Genomic DNA, 20,796 nt, shown 5'->3' with positions numbered 1-20,796 from the left:
GACCCAGGGAGTGCATACACCAGCTTTGGAAAAGATTCCATGTGTAAAAAAACAAGCTTCCTGTCCCATGGAGCTGATAATCGAATGAAGATTTTTGGACATAAGTGCCCCTACCAGGAAATAAGAAATTAATCATCATGATGAAGCATTTATATGCCAAACTCTCTTCTCGTGCTTAACCTATTTTTATTAGCTCATTTAATCATCATAACAAATTCTCTGAGGTAGGCCTGTTGCATTCCCAAGTTTACAGCAGAGTAAACAGAGATACAGAGAAGTTAGATTATTGGCCAGAGCTCAGGCAGGTGGGAATCAGTTACTGCCACACCACTTCCTCAGGGTGGTACCACCTGCCCCTTCTCATGGTCTCTCAGGAGGTTCTTGTCTCCCCTAGAGCTATGTGTCTAGGTCTCAGATTCAGCATGTGTACTAATCATTATTGACACTCCTTGTGTACACACATACACACATACTCTGTGGCACCACCATGGCCATGTCCACCCACATGTGTACACACCAAATGCCCACACACACACGATGCCCACTGCCAGACTTCTAGCAGCCCATGGTCATCACCTAAGTCCTCAGTTTCTTGATGTCACCTGCCATCATAGCAGACCTTCCTCTGTTGAGTCTAGAGCTCTTCTGAAATGCTTCAAGGTGCTGATTATGCAAGTGACTATATGTGATGCACTTTGCAGTTTACACAATACTCCATGGGTAGTATCTCAACTAATGCTCATAGTGGCCAGATAAGAAGAGGCTTTGTGTGTATTTGATAAGAATAAGCCTCCCCTAACTCTTGTCTTTAGTTTAAGGTGACTTGTAAGAAATGACTCTCTGTACATACCTACATGTACTTGATCTTCGATATTTATAGATTAAATATTTAGAAATTCACACCCTCGGTAAAATTTATTTACAACCCAAGATCAGTTCTTGTGGTGCTTTTGTGATCACTTGTGGATATACACAGAGTGGCATAAAACTAGTCACTTGGCAAGCACATTCCATCTCGGGCTGTACAGGGCAGCTCTCTACCTTCTTGTCACAGCTATCAGAATATAAATGTGTCCTTTTTGTGGCCTATTTAGTGCCATGCTTTTTGCATTTTTGTGCTTTTTGTTGGTTATTTTGTAGTTTAAAATGGTACCTAGCAAACAGTACTACAGCATTCCTCCAAGGCTGGGGTGTGCACTAAGGAGAAAATGTGTGCATTAGGCAAGCTTCATTCAAGCTTGACCTGAGTTATCAAGCTACTGGCTTTGAACTAAGTGTAGGTGAATCAACTGTATATTAAATAAGGGCTTTTAAACAGAAGCACATCTAAAACAAGGTTATATACTAATCACCTAACAAAATGAGTGTGACCAGAGGCTCCCAGGAACCCCAGCTTTGTATTTCCCCTTGGAGTAATGGTTCAGTATTCCTTAATTCAGTGTTCATGGTCACTATCTAGAGCACAACTACCATGGATAACAATGGACTGTGTCTATGTATATGTAGATCTCACAGAGGCAGGGTGTTTTGTTTCATTCGAAACTGGGTCCCTAGGTTGCCCAGGCTGGCCTCAGACTCTTGACTCAAGTGATCCTTCTGCCTTGTCCTCCTGAGTAGCTGGGCAGGTACCTCTGTGCGTGGCTCATAGTGTTTATAGTTAAAGGAAAGTTTTCGCATTAAACAGAAACAGAGCTCCTACAGACACAGATCCACATAATGTTACAGTGAAGCCACAAGTTACCATCAGTCAGTATAAAGAAGAGACACCGTGAAGGATGCACACAAGTTTCAACCTGGGAGTTTCCTCTGCTTACAACTCCCAGAGAAAAGTCACTGAATTCCCGCGTCCATCCAGGCCAAGGTGTGTCCATGAGAGTGGACAAAACTTAGTAGTTGGCTAGAGAAGCTGGGAGCCCAGTGACACTGGAGCCAGCAGAAACAATAGCCCAGTTACCTTCCCCTGAGAGCCTTCATTTGATTGAGAAATTAACTGTAGCAATGGCAGCTGTAATGAAAGGGAAGCAGAGCCCCACAGGCAACAGCTTTATCTCCCTGGGCAACCTGAGATGGATCCAGTGGCAGCACAGTGCCCAAGGCCAGAGGTTTCTTTTCTCTGCTACTGGCTGGGCCACGGGACTTGTCAAGCCCAAGTTAGTGCTTGGATTGCAGGCGGGGAGGGCTGGGCAGTGTAAAGTCGGGGCTCACTTGCCAAGGAGAACCCGCAGCTCCCTGGCAGGGCTGGCCCCACATGGGTTCTTTCTAGTGTGAGCCTTGGAGAAAGCCCTGGCCTCAGAGAACACGGTGTCAATTTTGGATTCGCCATGTGGAGTGAGGCCCTAGCGTGACATCTTACAGGATGAGAGAGACTGTGCCTGTCTGGTTGCCTCAGCAACCCATCTCTGAGGTTCTTGCATCAATCCCAGCAACCCACTGCAGAGAGCCACTCTGGCCCACCTCACAGCACAAGCAGCCCGAGGGCCTGCCAGCCCTGGAGCAATGCCATGTGGCCATGCAGGGCAGCCATCCTCAGTTTTAGAGAAAGGACACTTGGCTACTAAAAACAGTGGAAAAGGAGAGGTTGGAGAATGGGGAAACTGGTGTGGGCCTGAGCTCAGTGTTGGCTGAGAACCAACCTCATTTGCTTTTGGCCAGGCATGTGTCTCCTGAGCTTTAAAACACAAGACAAGCAGCCTCTCTGTTCTTTCTACTGTCGCCCCCAAATTCTTCTGGGACCTACTGCTTCTGGCCTTAGCATATGTGGCAAAGCTTAGCAAATTAAGACAAAGAGACCATCTTCCAAAGTAACATCGTGCCTGTTGCAGTTTTTGCCCCACCACTACAGGCCCAAGCGCCTACTTCCCCACCCTTCCACTGCAGGCAGTTCAGTCTTGCCATGCCCTGGACCTTTGCAAGGTAGATTGTCCTTCCCCACATAATCAGAATCCCATTTGTGCCTTTACAAGCACTAGATGATAGTTCTTCCTGCTTTTTCCCCCAGTGGTGTGGTGCAGGCCTTGTGTCCACCCAGCCCAACCAGGGATAGGGAGAGCCCTCTAAGCCAGCATTGTCATCCAGGCTCTGCTAGTCACCTGCAGTACCCCATGGGTCTGGATGGTGGAAGAAGCCATCATTACCCTCTTGGAAAACAGGAAAGGAGACCCCAAGTATGGCTGGGGGAAGGAAGTCTGTGGAAGCTGAGTACTTGTCTGCTCAGAAGCAGTCTGTATCCTGTGGTGGATCAGGCCCCTTATAAGCTCCACTTTCTTCTTTTTGCCTTGGTTTCCCCCTACAAAATCAACAAATCAGACTTAATCTGTATAGAATTCTTTTATCTGACCACAATATATTTTGCAAACCCCTGCTGTTCCACACCCCAACCTCAGGGGGTATTGGGCTCCCATTTCCACTTAAAGACTTAGCTGTGGGCCTCAAGCAGGAAGAGGGTGTGGAAGAGGGAGAAAGTCTCTGCTCCGCACTACCTTCTCTTTGCCCCCCAGCTACCTGTCTACTTCTGGGGAGCCATGTCACTGACATGTCCTGGCCCCTCCCCTCATCACTTCTGGGGAGCCATGTCACTGACATGTCCTGGCCCCTCCCCTCATCACTTCTAGCCCTCTGCCACTGGCTGCAGCTCAGACTTCGAGAATTCCCAGGTATTTAGACATTCATTTTATTGCTTAATCGAGCTTGAAGCCGTTTAAATTAATACAAGTTTTTACATTTAGCAGCAAAGGCTTTTATAGGCCCCTTTGGTAGGAAAAGAAAGAGGTCAGGAGAAAATCAAGGAAGGAATTTATCCTGGACAATTGGCTTCCCATGATGGGGACAGATCAGCCACCACAAAGAATGTGACCCAGAACCAGAACCAGGTCTGGGGGCCTAGGGGTAGGTCCCTCAGTGACAGGAGCCGGGAACCCTTAAACCCTATGGGAATTCCTGAGGATTCTGGGGTTCAGCCGTAGTCCATGGCCCAGGATCCAGGCTTCGCAGTGACTATACCCTTCTAGTTGCTCCTTCTCAAGGGTGACCCTCTGCTGAGGTTGCCCCCTTACAGTTCCTATGTCCTAATGTAGTTTCTGCCCACATCTTTCTACCTCACCTATCCTCTTCTCTCCTGGTTTTCTCGAAGCTACTTTAATTACCTTCATTAAACATTAATCCTTTCAGTTCTTGCAGGAAGAACAGTCTCCTCCCTGGGGATTTTCTTGCTCCCTGAGGCCTGTCTTCCTAGCACAGTGCTGAGGTAGATGCCGAAGAAGAGTGGGGTGTAGCCGTGCCACATCTGCTGCTTACCTCACTCTTGATCCTTACATACACACACACACACAACACACACACTTCATCACATACCAAGGAAAGTCAGTGAAGTGATGGGGTATCAGAGGGGTTCAAGCACATGGAAACCACAGGCCCCTCCTGCTCTTCTTCCCTAGGGCAGCTGCCCAAGACCTGGGAGCCCTCTGCCTCAGCACACTGTGCTCTCCTGCAGATTCAACCCATGAACAGGCAGGAGTCTCCTCACAAGTTGACAACCTATCTTTCTGTCCCCAGGTGGAGGTGGAGGTAGAAAGCATGGACAAAGCTGGCAACTTCATCGGCTGGCTGCACATGGATGGCGCTAACCTGTCCGTCTTGCTGGTGGAGCACGCGCTCTCCAAGGTCCACTTCACTGCCGAGCGCAGTGCCTACTACAAGTCCCTGCTGTCTGCTGAGGAGGCCGCCAAGCAGAAGAAAGAGAAGGTACAAGTATGGTGGCCTGTCCTGGCATGTGATCCCTCTCACCCTGTCCTCCCCTCCATACCTCCGTAGGTATGTCTCCAGAGAACAGTCCAAGTTGCCCAGGATGGTGATAATTACAGAACTCACACCAAGGCGCCACACACATTCAAGGGAAAGACTGCTAGTTTAGGTGGCCATAAACCTGTTGCAGACCTGAGGTGGGCCTAGGCTGCCAGCCTGAGAGATCCCCAGTGATCTCCAGGCCTGCTCAGGTAGCCCTGCAGCAGAACACTGAACGATGACTTTGGGGCAGTGGGAGAAATAACTCGGGAGCCCCTTGTGAAGAGGAACCTGTGGCCACCCTTTTTCCCCAGCCCTGACCCTTCTCCATCAGTGCCCTCTGGGGAAAGGTGAGGCCCACTGCCATCCCCTTCTGAATTTCTTCACATCGCCCTGCAGGGAAGCAGCCCCAAGAGATGCATAAAGCTGTTAGAATAGCAGATTTACAGCCCATCAGTCTCTGCAGACACTGCATTGAAGAGACAAGGGGGGTGGGTCACAAAGCAGCTTTAGGAAACAAACTGATGATTAAGAAACTCAGTGGTTTGGGGATGGGAGCCAGGCTTAACACCCCCATTCTAACCTGTCTCCAATGACTTACAGCCCAGCCCCCATAATGGGGATAAATCAGCTGGCCACCAATTTCTCAGTGCTTCTCAGAGCTTGAGGAGGATTTCATGGGACAGCGGTGCTGAACCATAAATTTGTTCTAGGAATAAATGTTTCCTTCCCCATGGGGCAGCCATCTGGCTCAAAACTCACTTTCCAGAGCCAAAGCCCAGACACCTACCAAAAGGAGTTGGGGTCTTTGGGTGCCTGAAGGCACTATGTTCTTCCCCAGCCCAGAGTAGCTCCTCCTTATTCAGGACCTCTCTTTTCCTTCTGGGCTAAGAGATCTCCCTTCTGGGTCTACCTTCTTCTGTCCCCGAGGAATTTGGGCATGCAACCCAGGAGACACAGGTAAGACAGACTCCAGAGAAAGTTGGCTTAGAAAGTCAAGACAGGTAGAAGAAGCTGTCCATCCATGCCTTAGAGAAACTAGCTGCTGAGAGTTCAGGCTCAGAAGAGGATTTCCTCTGTCTTTGTTTCAGCTCCTGCTCACATTAAACCCTGTCTTCCCAGAAAGAATGAAGGGGAAGCAGGCTGCCTTGGCTCCTACAGAAAGGGAGTCACACGCATCCTCTTGGATTTCCTGCTTGTGACAGCTGAACTTAAGACTGCCACCCCCATGTCCTCTGCCTGCTGCAGGGAGGTGGGAGGGAGGTGGGGGCAAGGCGGTGCCATGACCGCCTGTTATAAGGCTGAACTTCACAGAAGAGAAGCCACTAGGGCCAGTATTGTAGTACCAGAGTCTAAGACCCTGAACTAAAGACACCTTTGCCCTGAGCCTGCTTTCTTGCTATTCAGCAAATGACAACTTATTTGACCCTGAAAGCCATGGGCCATCCTTTGTCCTCTAAGAGAAGAGATTTGAGAGGGATGCACAAAGGACAGGAAGGGGGGTCTGGCCTAAGAGGGAAGTGTGTATTCCTTGCCAGGTGCTAAACTGGGCATCATTATTTACTACACAGTAAATTTGTCTGGAAGAGCCCAAGCTGTCATTTCACTGGTGCCACTTGATGACGCTGAGGAATAATTACCAGTGATTAATTACTTACATGGGTTGCATGTTTTTATTCCAGCCCAATTAAAATGCAGCACAAAGCTCTCAGTGCTAGGCCAGCCTGCCTCCTGGGTCCCTCTTCTGCAAATCCCTGCCCGCTTGAAGGATCCCAAAGAACCCAGGCTGGCTCCTGGTGGGGCTGGTGCCCCAGGGTGGCATTGGTAGAGCCTTGTAACGGCCCACATTGGCTGTACTCAGATGAGAGAATTTGGTGTCCATCTAGGGGACATAACCTGAGTATCTCGGGTGTGTACGACCTTGCCCCACTTGTGACACCATGAGGGCCGCCTTTCCAAGGGGGATAGGGGAAGAATCATCTAAGCATCTGTGTCTGCAAGCTAACCAAGGAAGGGTAATGAGATTTGGTGAGACCAGGCACTAGCAGAATTCTCTGGGCCATGTGATTATGCTTGCATGCATTAGTGAGTATGTCTGTCTATGGGAACCTGACAGTGCAGGTGTCCCAGCAACTGAACTTAGCTGCCACCCTGCTGGGTTTAATTCCTCCCTAAGGGTGACTCCTCAGCCACCCAGCTAGTTAGGGCCCTCCCCTTTCTCTGTAGGAGACTGAAGAGACTTCTTTCCCCCTCTCTCTTAAGGTTTCTGGGCAGATCCCAGGGACCACAAATGGCAGACTAAGACTCTCCCGCCCACACACATTCATGCCCAACAGGGCCCTTAACAGGGCTGGATTGGCCATTGATTGGCTTTTATTGAGCTTGGCTTCCCTGCTGTGGGTTTGAAGGCCTCCACCACCCTGGCCCCAAGCCAGTCCCACCCCTGGAGCCTTGTGAGTAGCATTATTAAATAGGATTTAGAAAGACTCCCACCAATAGATCCCCACATTCCTCATCTCTTGCCAGAAGAAGGACCCAGGGCTCCCAGGGGAAGAAGAAAAGGAAGGCAGTGGCCAAGGGCCAGGGGAGACCACCTCTGCTCCTGTCCTGATCCAATTTTGCCTGTGCCCAACATAGTAAACTCCTTCTGCTGAGAGTTCCTTCTGGGATTCTAAGGAGCCCTAAAATATAGAGGGGACCTGAGCAAGACAGGAACTAACCTGGCAGAGCTTCCAGGAGCAGATGGAACATGCCTTGCCTCAAAACAGAGTTTCATCTTGGCCCCTGCCTTGAAGCAGAAGAGATGCCATTCTCCAACCTAATCACAAACCCTGCCATCAATCAGAGCTGGCATGGCCTCTCCACATTAATGTGGCCCAGAAGTGACCTAACAGCAGTGGCAGACCCACTCCATGCTTGGTCTCCCAGAACCCCTGGGCCCTGCTGCTTAGTGCAGACCCAGGCTCAGTACCTTGGCCATAGGGGTTCTTTCTAGCTGCTCCTTCCAGTAGTCTAGGGTAAAGCCCTAAGGCACCAGCTCTGTTTGTGCATAACTGCTGTTCCTTCTGGAAAAGGTCTTTGGGTTTTCCTCACTGTCCCCGTAGAGGTCTGGAAGAGGACATTTCACCTTTTAAAATAAGGGGATTCTTAAAACAAGTGTCTTGTCGGGCGTCTCTCAAGAAGTCACTGGCCAAGTTACATTTAACAGCTTGCTTAGGGCCACTGTCCACCACATCCAGTTGAGCTGTCACCTCTTCCCCCAAGAAGAAGCTCTCAAGACTCTGTGGTCAGAAGGGCCAAGTTATACCATCTTCCCTTCCTCATGAATAGCTCTTCATCTTTGCCCTTTGGCTGCCTCTGACCACCTCAGGCCCAGCCACTTTGTGTGGCTGGTGCCACTTTGCTCTCCTTGTTCTTACTACACAGGTACAGTATGCACTCCCCCACCCCCATCACCACGGGGGCTGAGGGCCATTCCTGAGGCTCTATTTGTTTCATCCATGACCTCAGCTTGCTGCCCACCAGAGCCCATCCAGGAACCTGGCTCCACCTTCTCCCCAGAGAGGAGACCCTTCCTGTCGCCCCAGGCACTTTCACTTGAGGAGTCATTAGCAGTTTCTGCTTTCACCCTGTCAGGCTGTTCCTAAATCATCTACACAGCTGAAGAGCACTTCCCCCACAACCAAAGGGAAGCAGGGTGGGGTTGGGAAGGAGGCCCTGAAGGCTGCCCAGGCCCAGGGCCCACTTTGGGAGCCACTGCAGTGCCCTGATTCTTTACCAAGCTGAGAGCCTGCTGTGGTGGTCTGGAGTCCTGGAGAGCTGAGATGGAGGGGTGGGTGAGCTGAGGGCTGCAGAAGGGTGGCTGTGGAATGAATGGTGCAGGGCTCAGCTCCAGCCCATTAAAGGTAGTGCTGACAGTCTTGTCCCAGAGGCAGTTTGAGTCCCATCAATCCTCAGATCTGCAAGGGTTCCAGAGGACTTGGGAGCCCAGAACTGATACAAATGACTCACTGGAACTTCCAACCAGGGGGTCTGGGAGGAAAGCCCCAGCCCTACCAGGACAGAGGCTTTGGAAGCCTCTATGACTATCCCCCACAAAACCCTCTCATAGAGAAGCCCCCAACTAGAGGCCCCTCTACATATGGGCAGGTGAGCCCTTGAAGGATTAAGCCAAATGTGCAGGATCTGAATGGAGGTGAGACTGGCTTCAAGTCCTGCTATTTATCTCCTCCACTGTGGCTGAACAGGGGTGAGCGTGTTGGAAGCAGGAGAATGCAGAAATCTCTGGGAGGTGGTGGTGAAAAAGGTGGTAGTAGTGATGGGGACAGGCATTGGGGTGCCTGGAGCCTGGGAAGTGTGAGAAAGTAGGTAAGGGGCTTTTTGCATTAGAGCCCAGCCACAGAGCAGAGGCCACAGCATGCCACCCAGGAAGGCACTGCTGTGTGACATCTCTGTGTCTCGGCTGTTTCCAGCATCCTCCCTTGGATGCACAAAGTCTTCTTTTTCATTCTGGTCTCAGGCCCTTGCTTCTTCCCCTTCTAGTGGAAGAATACACTCATGCCACACTAAGGGCAGAAGTGTGGGCTCTGGGGTGTAACCCAAAGAGGTTTCTTAATCACAGCATCTGTGCCCTTCAGCTGCTTCCTGAGGTCACCCAGGAGTCTTCATGTCCCCTGAGAGGTACCATCTCACTGATGGCATGATAATCTTACAAGGGAACAAAGGAAACCCTGAGAGCATACCTCACTTGACCAAAGTCAAACACAAGTTCAACAGCAGTCGGGCAAGAGGCTTCTTGCCTAAGCTTTTCCCGCTGCCCAGCATTGCCTTTTCCCTCCAGGATGCTCAGTCAGTGCCAAAGTGCCCCTGGAAGAGCTCTAGGTCCAGGCTGCCTATGTTTCAACTCTGGTTCCACTGCTTCTGGTCAAGTTCATACCTCAGTTTTCTCATTTATAAAATGGATAATATACTTCTTCAAAGGGTTGTTGTGAGGATTAATTGACTTGATGTTTGGAGAATGTTTAGAATGACGTCTGGCACTAGGAAGCATGTAAGTTCTCAGCTGACACTTGGATCATCCCCTGTTTCTGTGTATGTGTCTGTGGGACCCCATGTGTGGTCTGGTCCCCCTCATTCCCCACCCCCTTGCTGCTGCTCAGCTGGAAAGCCACCTCCCTCCCCTGCTCTGACAGGCCTCACTACTTGGATAATCTCCTGGCCGCAGGATTGGACTTGACGCGCTGTCACGTCGAATCAGCTTCTGAGCCACTGCAGCCCTGACAGCGCAGGGCTTGGGGAGGGAAAGGAGGGGGTGGCCCAGCTTCTGAGCTGAGATCAGAGCAACCTGCTGGAGGTGAGGAGGGTGGGGCAAAGGAAAGCTGCTCTGGAAAGGCCTTCTTGCACAGTGAGGAGCCCAAGGTGGTAGCTTACAATGCCTCAGGAGTGCTCATGGCCTTGGGCAGGTGGGAGAGCCTGGAGAGTTGAACAACCCTGCAGAGCACTGTGGGAAGGGAGATGGAGATCTGGGACACTAGAGCTGGCCTTGTGGGGAGCCCAGAGCCAAGGCAGTTCATTAGAGGGCGTCTTCATACCCTGGTACACATAAGGACCACCTGGGAGCCTGGTCTTTTTCTTGTTTGACTCTCTAGGATCCTTCTAATAGATTCTAATTTGGTAAGCCTGGGATAGGTCCCTGGATCTTGCTGAGCTCCCCAGTTGCTTCTGATGTCTGCCCAGAGTCCACCCTTCCCCCTCAGAGGTGGGGGCTCCAGGGGCTCCACCCAGAGTGATTTGAGTGCCCCACAGTGACCCCTACACTCACCCAGGATTACCCACTTTGCCCAGAACCCCCTTCCTGTGCCCTCTGACATCCCTTTTCCCTCCTCCCATTTGCCGCCTACACATGCAGGTCTGGGCCCACTATGAGGAGCAGCCGGTGGAGGAGGTGATGCCTGTGCTGGAGGAAAAGGAGCGATCCGCCAGCTACAAGCCTGTATTTGTGACTGAGATCACTGATGACCTGCACTTCTATGTGCAGGATGTGGAGACAGGTGAGTGACCCAGCACCTCTGGCTTCAGCTCCTGCATGGTACAGCCATCTCAGGAAGGGAGCCCCTCTTCAGCAGGAGGGAAGAGCACAGCCCAAGGTTCCAGGAGACTCCCCTGCAGAGCCTATGCCTCTGCTACCCTACCTCCAGCCCCCTGGGCCCAAGATTCATCTCAGGAACATACAAGTGAGCCCATGAGTAGACAGGGCAGGAGGCAGGGGGTGGCAAGGCTAACAGGTCCCCTGAGGACGGGTGAGATAACAGATTTGTCTGGGTGGTGCTCTGAGACTCTTAGGTAATGGTTTTGCTTCCAGACACCCCTGGCTGGGATGAGCATAAGGATTTGTAGCCCTCAAAGTCTGTCAGGAAGCAAGGAGAAAATCTTCTGTACATAGTCAGGAAGCACCAGCCAGTATGGCTCAGTCCCCTACCCCCAACTTCCCAGGGAAGGTGACAGCCTGGCTTCTCCTTCTCCAGAGGTTAGCATAGCTGGAGTGGTGGCTAGTTTCCATGGCAACAGGCAGGCTCTAGGGGAAGTCATCCCCTGGCAGTCTTTCTGAAGGACCCTCTCCTCCCTCCTGTGCTTGAGGACTGTGTACTGTGGCCAGTCCCCTAGTCAGAGACCTCAGGCCTCTGGAGGACAGAGGGCAGTGGAGATGGCTCTGTCAGCAGCTGGCCCCACTTTTCATCTCTACCCCTTTACTCTCCCACTTCTTCTTTCCTCCCCATCCCCTTTACTCTTCTGCTTCTTCTCACACCTCCCCCAACCCCTCCCACCCCCACCCTTGATGCTGGGAATCGAGTTAGTTGGGAGCAGAGGAAAAGGCTCTTAGAACTGCCTCTGGGTCCAAGGAATCAGATCCTTGGCAGAGGAGGCTACAGATGTCTCTGGCACCTTTAGTGGGCAGCCCCATAGATAGCGGGATGTGGCTCTGCCCCCACACCCAGGCCCACTCTAGATTGTCAAGAGTCTCGTCTCAGCTACTTCCCCTCTAATGACATTTTCTAGGCAGCTGCTTTTGTGGCAATGTCATTTCACCAATTCTGGCCTTGGGCTGGCTCTGCTTAGAAAGGAAAGACAAGGGGGAGGGTAGAGATGTGGCTAAGTCCTTGGGATTAGGTTCTCTTGAGGTTGACCACAATCCTGTGAAAGCTGGCCCAGCAGTTGCCTTGGAAATGAACCCAGGAAGCAGCTAGCCTCCAGGTCTGGGCTGTATGGCAGGGAAGACCCAGTTTTGTGGTGTGTTTCTAGGGAAGAATCAGAGTTGTTCATTAGCCAAGGAGCCAGGCCCTCAGAGACCCTGGGGGAAGGGAGCTCAGAGTAGACCCTGCCTAGGATACTCGGACTCCCCAGCCTGCCCCAGGTTGGGAGGACCTACTGTGAATAACAACTGGCTCTGAAGTCTTCAGGGGGCAACACTGGAGGGAACAAGTCTTCCTGTGGCTGCCTTGCCACAGTAAACCCCACCTCCTGTCTCCAGCAACTCTAGGAAACCAGGATACTAAAGGGAATGTTATCTGAGGCAGAAAATAAGGGAAAAACACATGTTCAGAGCATAGGGGGAGACCCAGGAGTGAGGTGCTTCTTGGAATGCCATGTGGATTGTGGTGGGCTTCAGAGAAGACCCTGCTGCCCTCAGGTGGCTCCATGTAACTCATGAAAATAGATTCATAGACTCCCACTTAGGGAACTGTCCATCTCCTTGGGGACATCCTCTTGTTATTCCCCCTTCTCTCAATTAAAGCCCACTTTCAGGAAAGATCTGATGAAAGCATTGGCACAGGTTGCAAATGATCAACTAGCTCTGTGTAAGGACCTCCCAGAGGGTTTTGCCTGTTCACAGAGGGCAAAAGCCTACTTCTCTTGCCCTGAAACAAAAAATATAAGAAAATAAAAGTAGAGCAAGTAAGGGAGAACCTGTGGATGTAGAGGCTTCCTCTTAGTCCCTGGTATGTGACTCTAGAGAGGCCTGGCCTCTGGGGTGAGAGGGATCTGCTCTACTTAAGAGTCCCTGTGCTCACACAGTCGTGTGAATGCTAGGGCTGAAGCTGTGCGGTAGCCTGAGAGTGGACATGTGTCTTTGTGTGCATATGCAGAGATCATTTTCAGTGCTTTTGAATTATTAAGCACCCTGCATGCATTGGGGATTCTCCTAGGCCTTACGCAAGTAAACAGAAACGAGTGAGCTAGGCTCTGTGCCCTGAAGGAACTCATAGTGTAGTGGCAGAAACAAACACAGACAAGGAATGTATAGGGCCGATGGTAGCGAGTGTAACAACAATAAACATGTGTTCTGCTGTTATAACTTGGCCTTCGGCCTTGGAGAGAGAAAGGTCCCACACTTAAACCACATGTCCACAGCCCAGTCTTCAACTCTGAGAGAAGAGGGGCAGCAAAGGTCTAAGCAGAGATAGAGTCAAAGCCAGAAGGGACACAAAAGTAGAAACCACAGGGGACGGATACCTAGCACGGTGGGGGCAGAGAGGGAAACTAAGGAGGCCTCAGGTGGTGAAATTGTCACAGAAAACCTGTAGACAAGCAGCAGAGGACAGGGACTCGCTGCCCTCTGTTGAAAGGAGTCACAAGGGTGGGAGGCAGCATGCAGGAGCCCAGCCTGGCAACACTGGAAGTTCTATTCAGCACGGATCTCACAAAGTGACAAGGGTCAGAGCAGCCCAGTTTGAATAGTTGGGGCTCTGGGCCCTGCTTCAAGAATTCTTACCCTCGTCTTTTAGGGTTTCAATTCTGAGTCCTCTTCCTGTCCAGGGCTTCATGGGACCCATCCTTCTTCACTTCTGTTGCCCCCCAGGAGACGCTAGACAGAGTGGCTTCTGTCAGTCACACTTCTGTGGCCTAGGCCAGGATCTGGCCCTTGAAGGAAGGCGCCAGGCTGGCCAGCTCTCGCTGTGGAGAAGGCTGGTTGGCTCGACATTGCTCCTGTCCACTCCCCTTCCCACCTCCTCACTCACAGCCCAAGCACATTCCCAAGGGCTTCCACAGTCCCGGCCAATAGCCTGGAAGACAGTGTTCCTACAAGGCCCCAAGTGTCCCATGTTTGAAGATGGACAGCATGAAGTATCTTGAATGGGGACTACAGAGGCCCTGCTTGGGCTGGGGGCAATGCAGGCCGTGGTATACTCCAGAGTTTCACACCCTACTTAGTCCCAAGATGAGGCTCCAGCAAAACATGACAGCTGGGACTCTCTACCCTCTTCCTCCTGTAGGCACCCAGCTGGAGAAGCTGATGGAGAACATGCGCAATGATATCTCCAGCCATCCCCCTGTAGAGGGCTCCTATGCTCCCCGCCGGGGAGAGTTCTGCATTGCCAAATTTGTAGATGGAGAATGGTAAGTCACCCAGACCAGCAAGGCACCGAGCCTTAATGAGGAGAAAAACGAGGCTGTCCTGGGGTGCAGACCTGTACAGCTACAGCTGGATATCAGGTGTTGGCCTTAGTGTCTGCTTTCCGCTGGGTTTTTAGTGATGGCGTTCACCAGCTCTTCGGGGTGTCCCTGTTAGTCCCTATAGTCCAGCCAGCCTCTAAAAGATGAAGTGGCGTCCCTCCCACTCTCCAGGGGAATGCCGTGGTGGGTGCTGCCTGGCTGGCTGGAACTCTCCAACATAGCCCTCATCCTCAGGGAAGAATGATGTCACAAGAGTGAGGCGGAGGCGGGTTCACATTGAGCCCAGACCAGCTGCCTGACCCTCCACCTCTGCTGTCTGGGACATGAGCTACAGCACTCACAGGGCAGAAGAAGGTCATGATGTGTGATCCACCAAGGGTAGGGCCCATGGCCTTCCTAGGGTGACGAAGTGACTTGGATATGTTCCCTGCTGCGGCCTCCCAGACAGATCTGCCGGCTAATTACAGCTGCTGTTTAGTGTGCTGGGTTTAAACAGCAGACATCAATCTAGTCATTAGTCTTGTTGCTTTATGCCCCGAGGACACATTAATCTGCTCCACATGCTCCTTTCTCCCTCCTGCGCTCCAGCTCTGCTCTGACTCCATTAGATGGTGTCCACCGCACCCTAAGGCTGGGCTTCCATAGAGGCCAGGAGTTGCCCTCTGTGACAACACCAGGAGATCCTAGGCAGGGAAATGCTATGTCCCCAAGCTCCCAGGGGACCGAATTCCTCAAGGCTGTCCCTTGAGCTCTGTCTATGTTGCCATTGCAGGTATCGCGCCCGAGTAGAGAAAGTTGAGTCTCCTGCCAAAGTACATGTCTTCTACATCGACTACGGCAATGTGAGTGTTGGGGGCCCATGGAGGAGGAGCCAAGGAGGGACCATCACACACAGAAGCCCCTCAGGCAAAGTCCATCTGATCTCTTGAGGTCCCTCTGAGCTTAGTGACAGAGCTCTGAGTGACTGGGAAGAATGGATGTCTGTGGCCAGAGGCTTGGAAGCACTAAGTGTCCCACACCAACCACCCCCATCAAGGATGAGGGCCCAGCTGCCTCCATTCTTTCCCTTCTGCCTAACCTGAAGAAGCGCCCAGGGCCTCTATAGCACAGGAAGGCCTTTTACATCCTGTAGCTCCTGGTGCTCCTGCTGAGCCAGGCTTTTCCTTCTATAGATCCCCAACACATACCTAAGCCAGTTGCCTGGGAAGGGACAGTCACAGGACTGAGCACCTGGATACCCATGGGAGAAAAAGCTTCTAGGCTGGTCCTGGGAGTTTGTGAACAGTCTCTGGGGGATTCCCTATAGACTTAGCAGCAGGCAGGAGAAAGGATACAGTCAAGGAACTTGGTGCTTATGGGGTGTGACTGCGGTCTTCTACTTTCCTCCCGAACCCTCCTCAAGGATGAGCATGGGGAATCTGCTAACAGAGAGCCCAGAGCTGGGCCATGCTCCCCACTTATCACCTGGGCACATACAAGGAAAAGGTCTTGCCAGACTGGGGTGATCCCATCCATCTGGGCCAGAACCAGGGGCAGGCCCATGTACTACAGGGACCCTGTCTCAGTATGCTCCCCAGCACACCTCCAGAATCCTCCTACTTCGTGGAGTAATAGTTAGAGAGCCCCACAGAGGGAAGAGCATTGGAAGGAAACAGTGGAGTCCAGCTGTCAACCATGATTATATTAATGGGAACCACCAAGTGTCCCAGAACCAAGCCCAGAGTGAGAGGGCAGGAGTCACAGCTTCCCTGCTGGCTGCCTGCGCAGTAGGACCTGTGCTTCCAGGGCTAACCAGCTGTACATGGCTAAGTAGAACCAAGTTGTGGGGCCAACAAGGAAGACCCAGAGTTGGAATTCCCAGAGGCCTGTCACAGATGATTGTCCTTGAGAGCAAGGGATCATTGAATATGTTATACTGTTGGCCTGGTGCTTCCTCTGCAGAGAGAGATCCTGCCATCCACCCGCCTGGGGACCCTGCCCCCTGCCTTCAGCACTCGTGTACTGCCAGCTCAAGCCACGGAGTATGCCTTTGCCTTCATCCAGGTGCCCCAGGATGTGAGTCTTCCTCCTTCCAAACAGACTGTCCCCTCAGTAACTGCCATAGTCTCCCCAGGCTGTCAGGAAAAGATGAAAACGGTAAAGAATTGTTAGTGATAGGACTCAGGAGATGGGAGTGACTGGCTATGAAAATTGTGGGAAGGAACCACAAAAGAGATGACATGAGAGTGTTTCAGCTGGGACTAGAGAAATGGGGAAGCCTGGTGAGCCAGAATGCATGGGGGCAAAGAAGAAGCCACCAACATGGATCCTAGGAGCCTTGTGGGTAGGGGCAAGACATGAGAAGGGAAAGATCAGTGAGGGCCTGGTTACCATGATCTCCTCTGCCCTGACAGTTTATTCTTTGTACTGTGGGTGAGAGGGGGAATGGCAGCATTTTCAGCCAGAGTGTGACATGATCAAATCTGTTTCTGAAAGTTAGTTCTGGTGGCATTGTGGATGGGAGAGACTGGGCAGAGTGGTAGGGAATAATTGTAGCTGCTCAGGTTAGAGACAGTAACAGCGACACCAAGGCCATCAAGTGGGGGGATATGAAGGAAGACTGGACAGGTCTTAGATACATAACTGCATCAAAGGGGTGGGGATATAAGGGAAGGAGGAATCTAGGATGAACTGGATTTCCCACACATGGACAAGTTGCTGTTGGCCAAGGGGAAAGGAAAAGAAGCTGCCCTCCAGGCAGATACATGGTTTTCCATATGGAAAAGAGAGAAGACCTAGAGTTATGGGTTTGAGTATTAAGACCATGGGAGTGAGTATGTGGAGGGTGTGTTGCAAAGTAGAGAGAAGCTTCGGAGTATTGGCATTCCCATCACCTGAGCGCAAGGAGCCCAGAGGAAGAATATGCTGTGAGAGGGGAAGACGTGTGCTCAGGGTCATAGATGGCCCTCGGTTTCCAGAATGGGAAAGCCAGTGTACGGCATCCCACTCCCTATGGTGGGGGGTGGGGGTCCAACAGGCTGAGACTTCATCTCTGAGGAGGGCAAGAGTGTGAGAAGCATGGCTGGTGCTGCCACCCGTGGCAGGGTGCCAGAAGCAAAGGGGAAGCTGGGAATTAGCATTGGTGACTTTTTCCTATCTTTTTGTAAAATGGGCTAAGGGAAAAAGAGAAACCACAGAAGATACTGAGGGTGAGTATCACAAAATGAGTGAAGGAAAGTCAAAAGGGTAGGGAGACAGAGGGTGACAAGTGCCCAAGATGCCAGCAAAGACAAAACCAGGGATATGATGCGGTCACTGCTGGAGTAAGACACTGCAGAAGGTAGGAAATGAGAGGGGCCAGAGCAACAAGCAGAGGTTACTTTGGGGCAGGAAAAGACACTTTCTTCAGAGACACAGGATAGGTAGGTGGGGGCCTTAGGTACGAGATAGAATGCCTTATGTGCAGATTCCTGGAGTGAAGGGAAGGGGGTTCTGCCTGTCCAATACCTGTTCCCCTTGATGGGACCCAAAAGGAAGGGCACCAGGCCCCTGCAAACCTTGTTTTATTGGAGGTCCATGGAAGACCCAGAGCCCAAGTGGCTGCTTAGTTTTCCTTCACTCTCACTAACTTGCTGGGGCCCTTCCAGGAGGATGCTCGCACAGACGCTGTGGACAGTGTGGTCCGGGATATCCAGAACACTCAGTGCCTGCTCAATGTGGAACACCTGAGTGCCGGCTGCCCCCACGTCACCCTGCAGTTTGCTGACTCTAAGGGTGATGTGGGACTGGGCCTGGTGAAGGAGGGGCTGGTCATGGTGGAGGTGCGCAAAGAGAAACAGTTCCAAAAAGTGGTAAGTGATACAGAGAGTGTCCCCCCACACTCCACCACCATCATCACAGATGAGGGGACTGGGGGCTGTACCCAGAGCCAGTGGGGAAGTAGGGAATCTACCACCCTGCTGGTTCTACTGGGGAAACATAATGGATTTGGGTTTGTTGGGGTTTTTTTTTTTTTTAAAAAAAATCTAATTACATCCCAAATTAATTGGCTGCGGGCTTGGCTGAGAATGCAAACTGGAACGGAAAGTTTCCCTTTGTATGTACCCCCAGGTGACATGCTGGAAAGCCTTGCCAGGGGTAAGAGAGGGTCAAAGCCTTATCTCACTGTCTCTGCTAATCTCTTACTTTTTCGTAATGTACAACACCCAAGTGCTAGCACCCAAGGCCACCCAGAGTCAGAGTTGCCCAGGAGGCAGCACCACAAGGACTATCACAACACTTCTTAAAAGCCTCAATGTCCCTGAAAAGGTCCTAAGACTGGGAAACTACGGAGGACCTGGCACTCACCATTTACATGGGCTTCTCTGGTGGTGTTGGATGAGGGGCACTGGTTGTGCACATCAGTGGTCTCTGGAAGAAGAAACCTGTATGAATTGCTACTGTCTCTCCAAAAAATCAGACCCCTCCCCTCAGAGACTCCCCAGTTTCCTCAGATGGCTTCTAAGACTTAGCTAAAGTCTCCCTATAGAATTGGAGATCTTAATGTCCCTGTATGTAGCTACCCGTAAAGTCTCTGGCATCTAGGAATTTCTTTTGCCCCAGTCCCTAAGGCAGACACCCACCACATGTTCATTCATTGATTCATTTTCTCATCAAATGTTTATTGAGGACCTCCCATGTATCTGTGAGAAGAGACAACATCAGCCCTGTGGAGCTTACATTCAAGCATGAAAAGACAAAAAATAAAAACAAATATGAGTAAATTAAACAATGTTAATAGATAAATACAGGGAAAAAGGAAAAAAAATGAAACTAAAAGGATCAGGAGCATAATAGCGTGTAATTTTAAATGGAGTCATCTGAAGCCATATTAAGAAGATATATTTTATCAAAAAACTTGGGACAGGATAGATAGCCAAATGGACCTCAGGGGAAGAACACTCCAGGCATATGGAACAGCCAGTGCCAAGAGTTAAGGAACCCAGAAACCTCTGTGACTGTTTGTGCTTACTCTGGGAACTGGGATTCCTGGAGGGCTTTGAGTCCCTGAATGGCATGGAGCTGACCTAGCATCTATCTGCAGGGTCATTCTGGCTGCTCAGCTGAGAACGCCCCTGTCTTAACTGCTCCCTTCTTTTCTTTCCCTCAGATCACGGAGTACCTGAACGCCCAGGAATCGGCCAAGAGCGCCAGGGTGAGTTCTTGCCTCGGTAACCCCTGGGCATCCTGGGTTGAGAAGCTTGGCCTAGTGAGTCCCAGCTGGTCTCACATCCTGAACAGACATGTTCTCTTCCCTCTTGCAGCTGAACCTGTGGCGCTATGGAGACTTCCGAGCTGATGATGCCGATGAGTTTGGCTACAGCCGTTGAGGAGAACTGTGCCTGGCCCCCAGCACCGCTCACGCCATTACTCTTCCTCTGCCAGGAGGGTGTTCCAACTCCAGACCTGCGGGGAGGGGTGTAGATTGGTCCAGCTTTGCTTCTATGTATGGAAATGTCTCATAGGGTGACATCAGGGCTGGGGGAGGAGGGTATCCTGAGTCTTGCTGGAGACAGGCCATCCTCCTCTGGAATGACAGCACTGCTGTCCAGAGTCTCTCCCAGTTGATTTTATATTTTTATTTGGGGGTTTGTGGTTTTTTAAAAAATTGTCCTCAAATCAGGAAGAAATATGAATGACTTTGTCCTAGTGAAGGGGGTAATCCTGATGCTCAAGACCAGCTGCCAGCTGGCACCCATCTCTACCCCAGACTGCCCTTCCCCAGCTCTGTCCAACTGTTGATTATGTGATTTCTCTGATACATCCACTCTCAAATGCCAGCGTGTCCACATCTGCCCCCTCACCAGCCCATTCTGTATTTAAAGCTTTCAAGGCCCAATAAAATAGTACCTGCTGTCTGCAGCCCTCACTGTCGTGCCAAGAGCCTGGGATCTTAGCAGCCCCAGCCAGGAGGAGACTGGGACACCCAAATGACCCCCAACTAGTCATTCAAATGCCTGGCTACAACTCCTGAAAGCACAGCCCACTGGGGAAGTAAGGCAGTTCATAGGGTCCCCAGCAACTCCTGGGACCTAGTGGCCACCCCTGGCAGCATGACTTTCATACAGAAGACTAAATGTCTTTTTTGATTCATTGTGCGTATCTGCCCACAGGGACCTTAGAAATTCAGAAAATCTTGGATAGCAGGCCCAGGCAGGGAGGTGCTGACTGTACTACAGCAGGTCCTGCTTGGTCCCCAGCAAGGATCCCAAAGGGAATTGGGTAACCAGTGAGATGAATTCCCCAGTTCCTGCTGAGGCGGGTTCACAGTGCTTTAAGAACAAGGCCCCTTGCCCTTCACTGGAGAACAGAACTGGAAGGACAGGCTGCTCTGAGAAAGGTCCAGGACCCTAGCAAGGAGATCTGTGTGCTCCACACTAGCTCCTGTTCTCACCCATGAGGGAGAAGACCCATTATGGCAGCCATGTGGTGTATAGCGAGGACCCTGTCACATGCAGGGAATGCCAGGGAGGAAGGTAAAGTTTTATGTGTATGTGAGAAAGAAGAAAGGCTGAGGTCACCACCAAGGACATCCAGTGTCCATGC

General features: G+C 51.3%; 1 protein-coding gene across 1 annotated transcript in view; it reads left to right on the top strand.

Moving 5' to 3' along the window:
* The window catches only part of SND1 (staphylococcal nuclease and tudor domain containing 1), a 413,715-nt gene extending 393,603 nt beyond the window's left edge, over positions 1 to 20,112 (top strand). Inside the window, exons 17-24 of the mRNA XM_081283716.1 lie at positions 4,552 to 4,740; positions 10,688 to 10,829; positions 14,052 to 14,175; positions 15,005 to 15,074; positions 16,174 to 16,287; positions 17,859 to 18,062; positions 19,361 to 19,405; positions 19,515 to 20,112. Coding sequence (XP_081139842.1) covers positions 4,552 to 4,740; positions 10,688 to 10,829; positions 14,052 to 14,175; positions 15,005 to 15,074; positions 16,174 to 16,287; positions 17,859 to 18,062; positions 19,361 to 19,405; positions 19,515 to 19,580 — 954 coding nt within the window. The 3' untranslated portion in view covers positions 19,581 to 20,112. The remainder of the gene's footprint in view (positions 1 to 4,551; positions 4,741 to 10,687; positions 10,830 to 14,051; positions 14,176 to 15,004; positions 15,075 to 16,173; positions 16,288 to 17,858; positions 18,063 to 19,360; positions 19,406 to 19,514) is intronic.
* Positions 20,113 to 20,796: the final 684 nt, after the last annotated feature.

Source organism: Spermophilus citellus (genome assembly GCF_964194105.1).
Source record: "Spermophilus citellus genome assembly, chromosome: 3".
NCBI classification, from domain to species: domain Eukaryota; kingdom Metazoa; phylum Chordata; class Mammalia; order Rodentia; family Sciuridae; genus Spermophilus; species Spermophilus citellus.
This window is presented reverse-complemented; position numbering and strand designations above follow the sequence as displayed.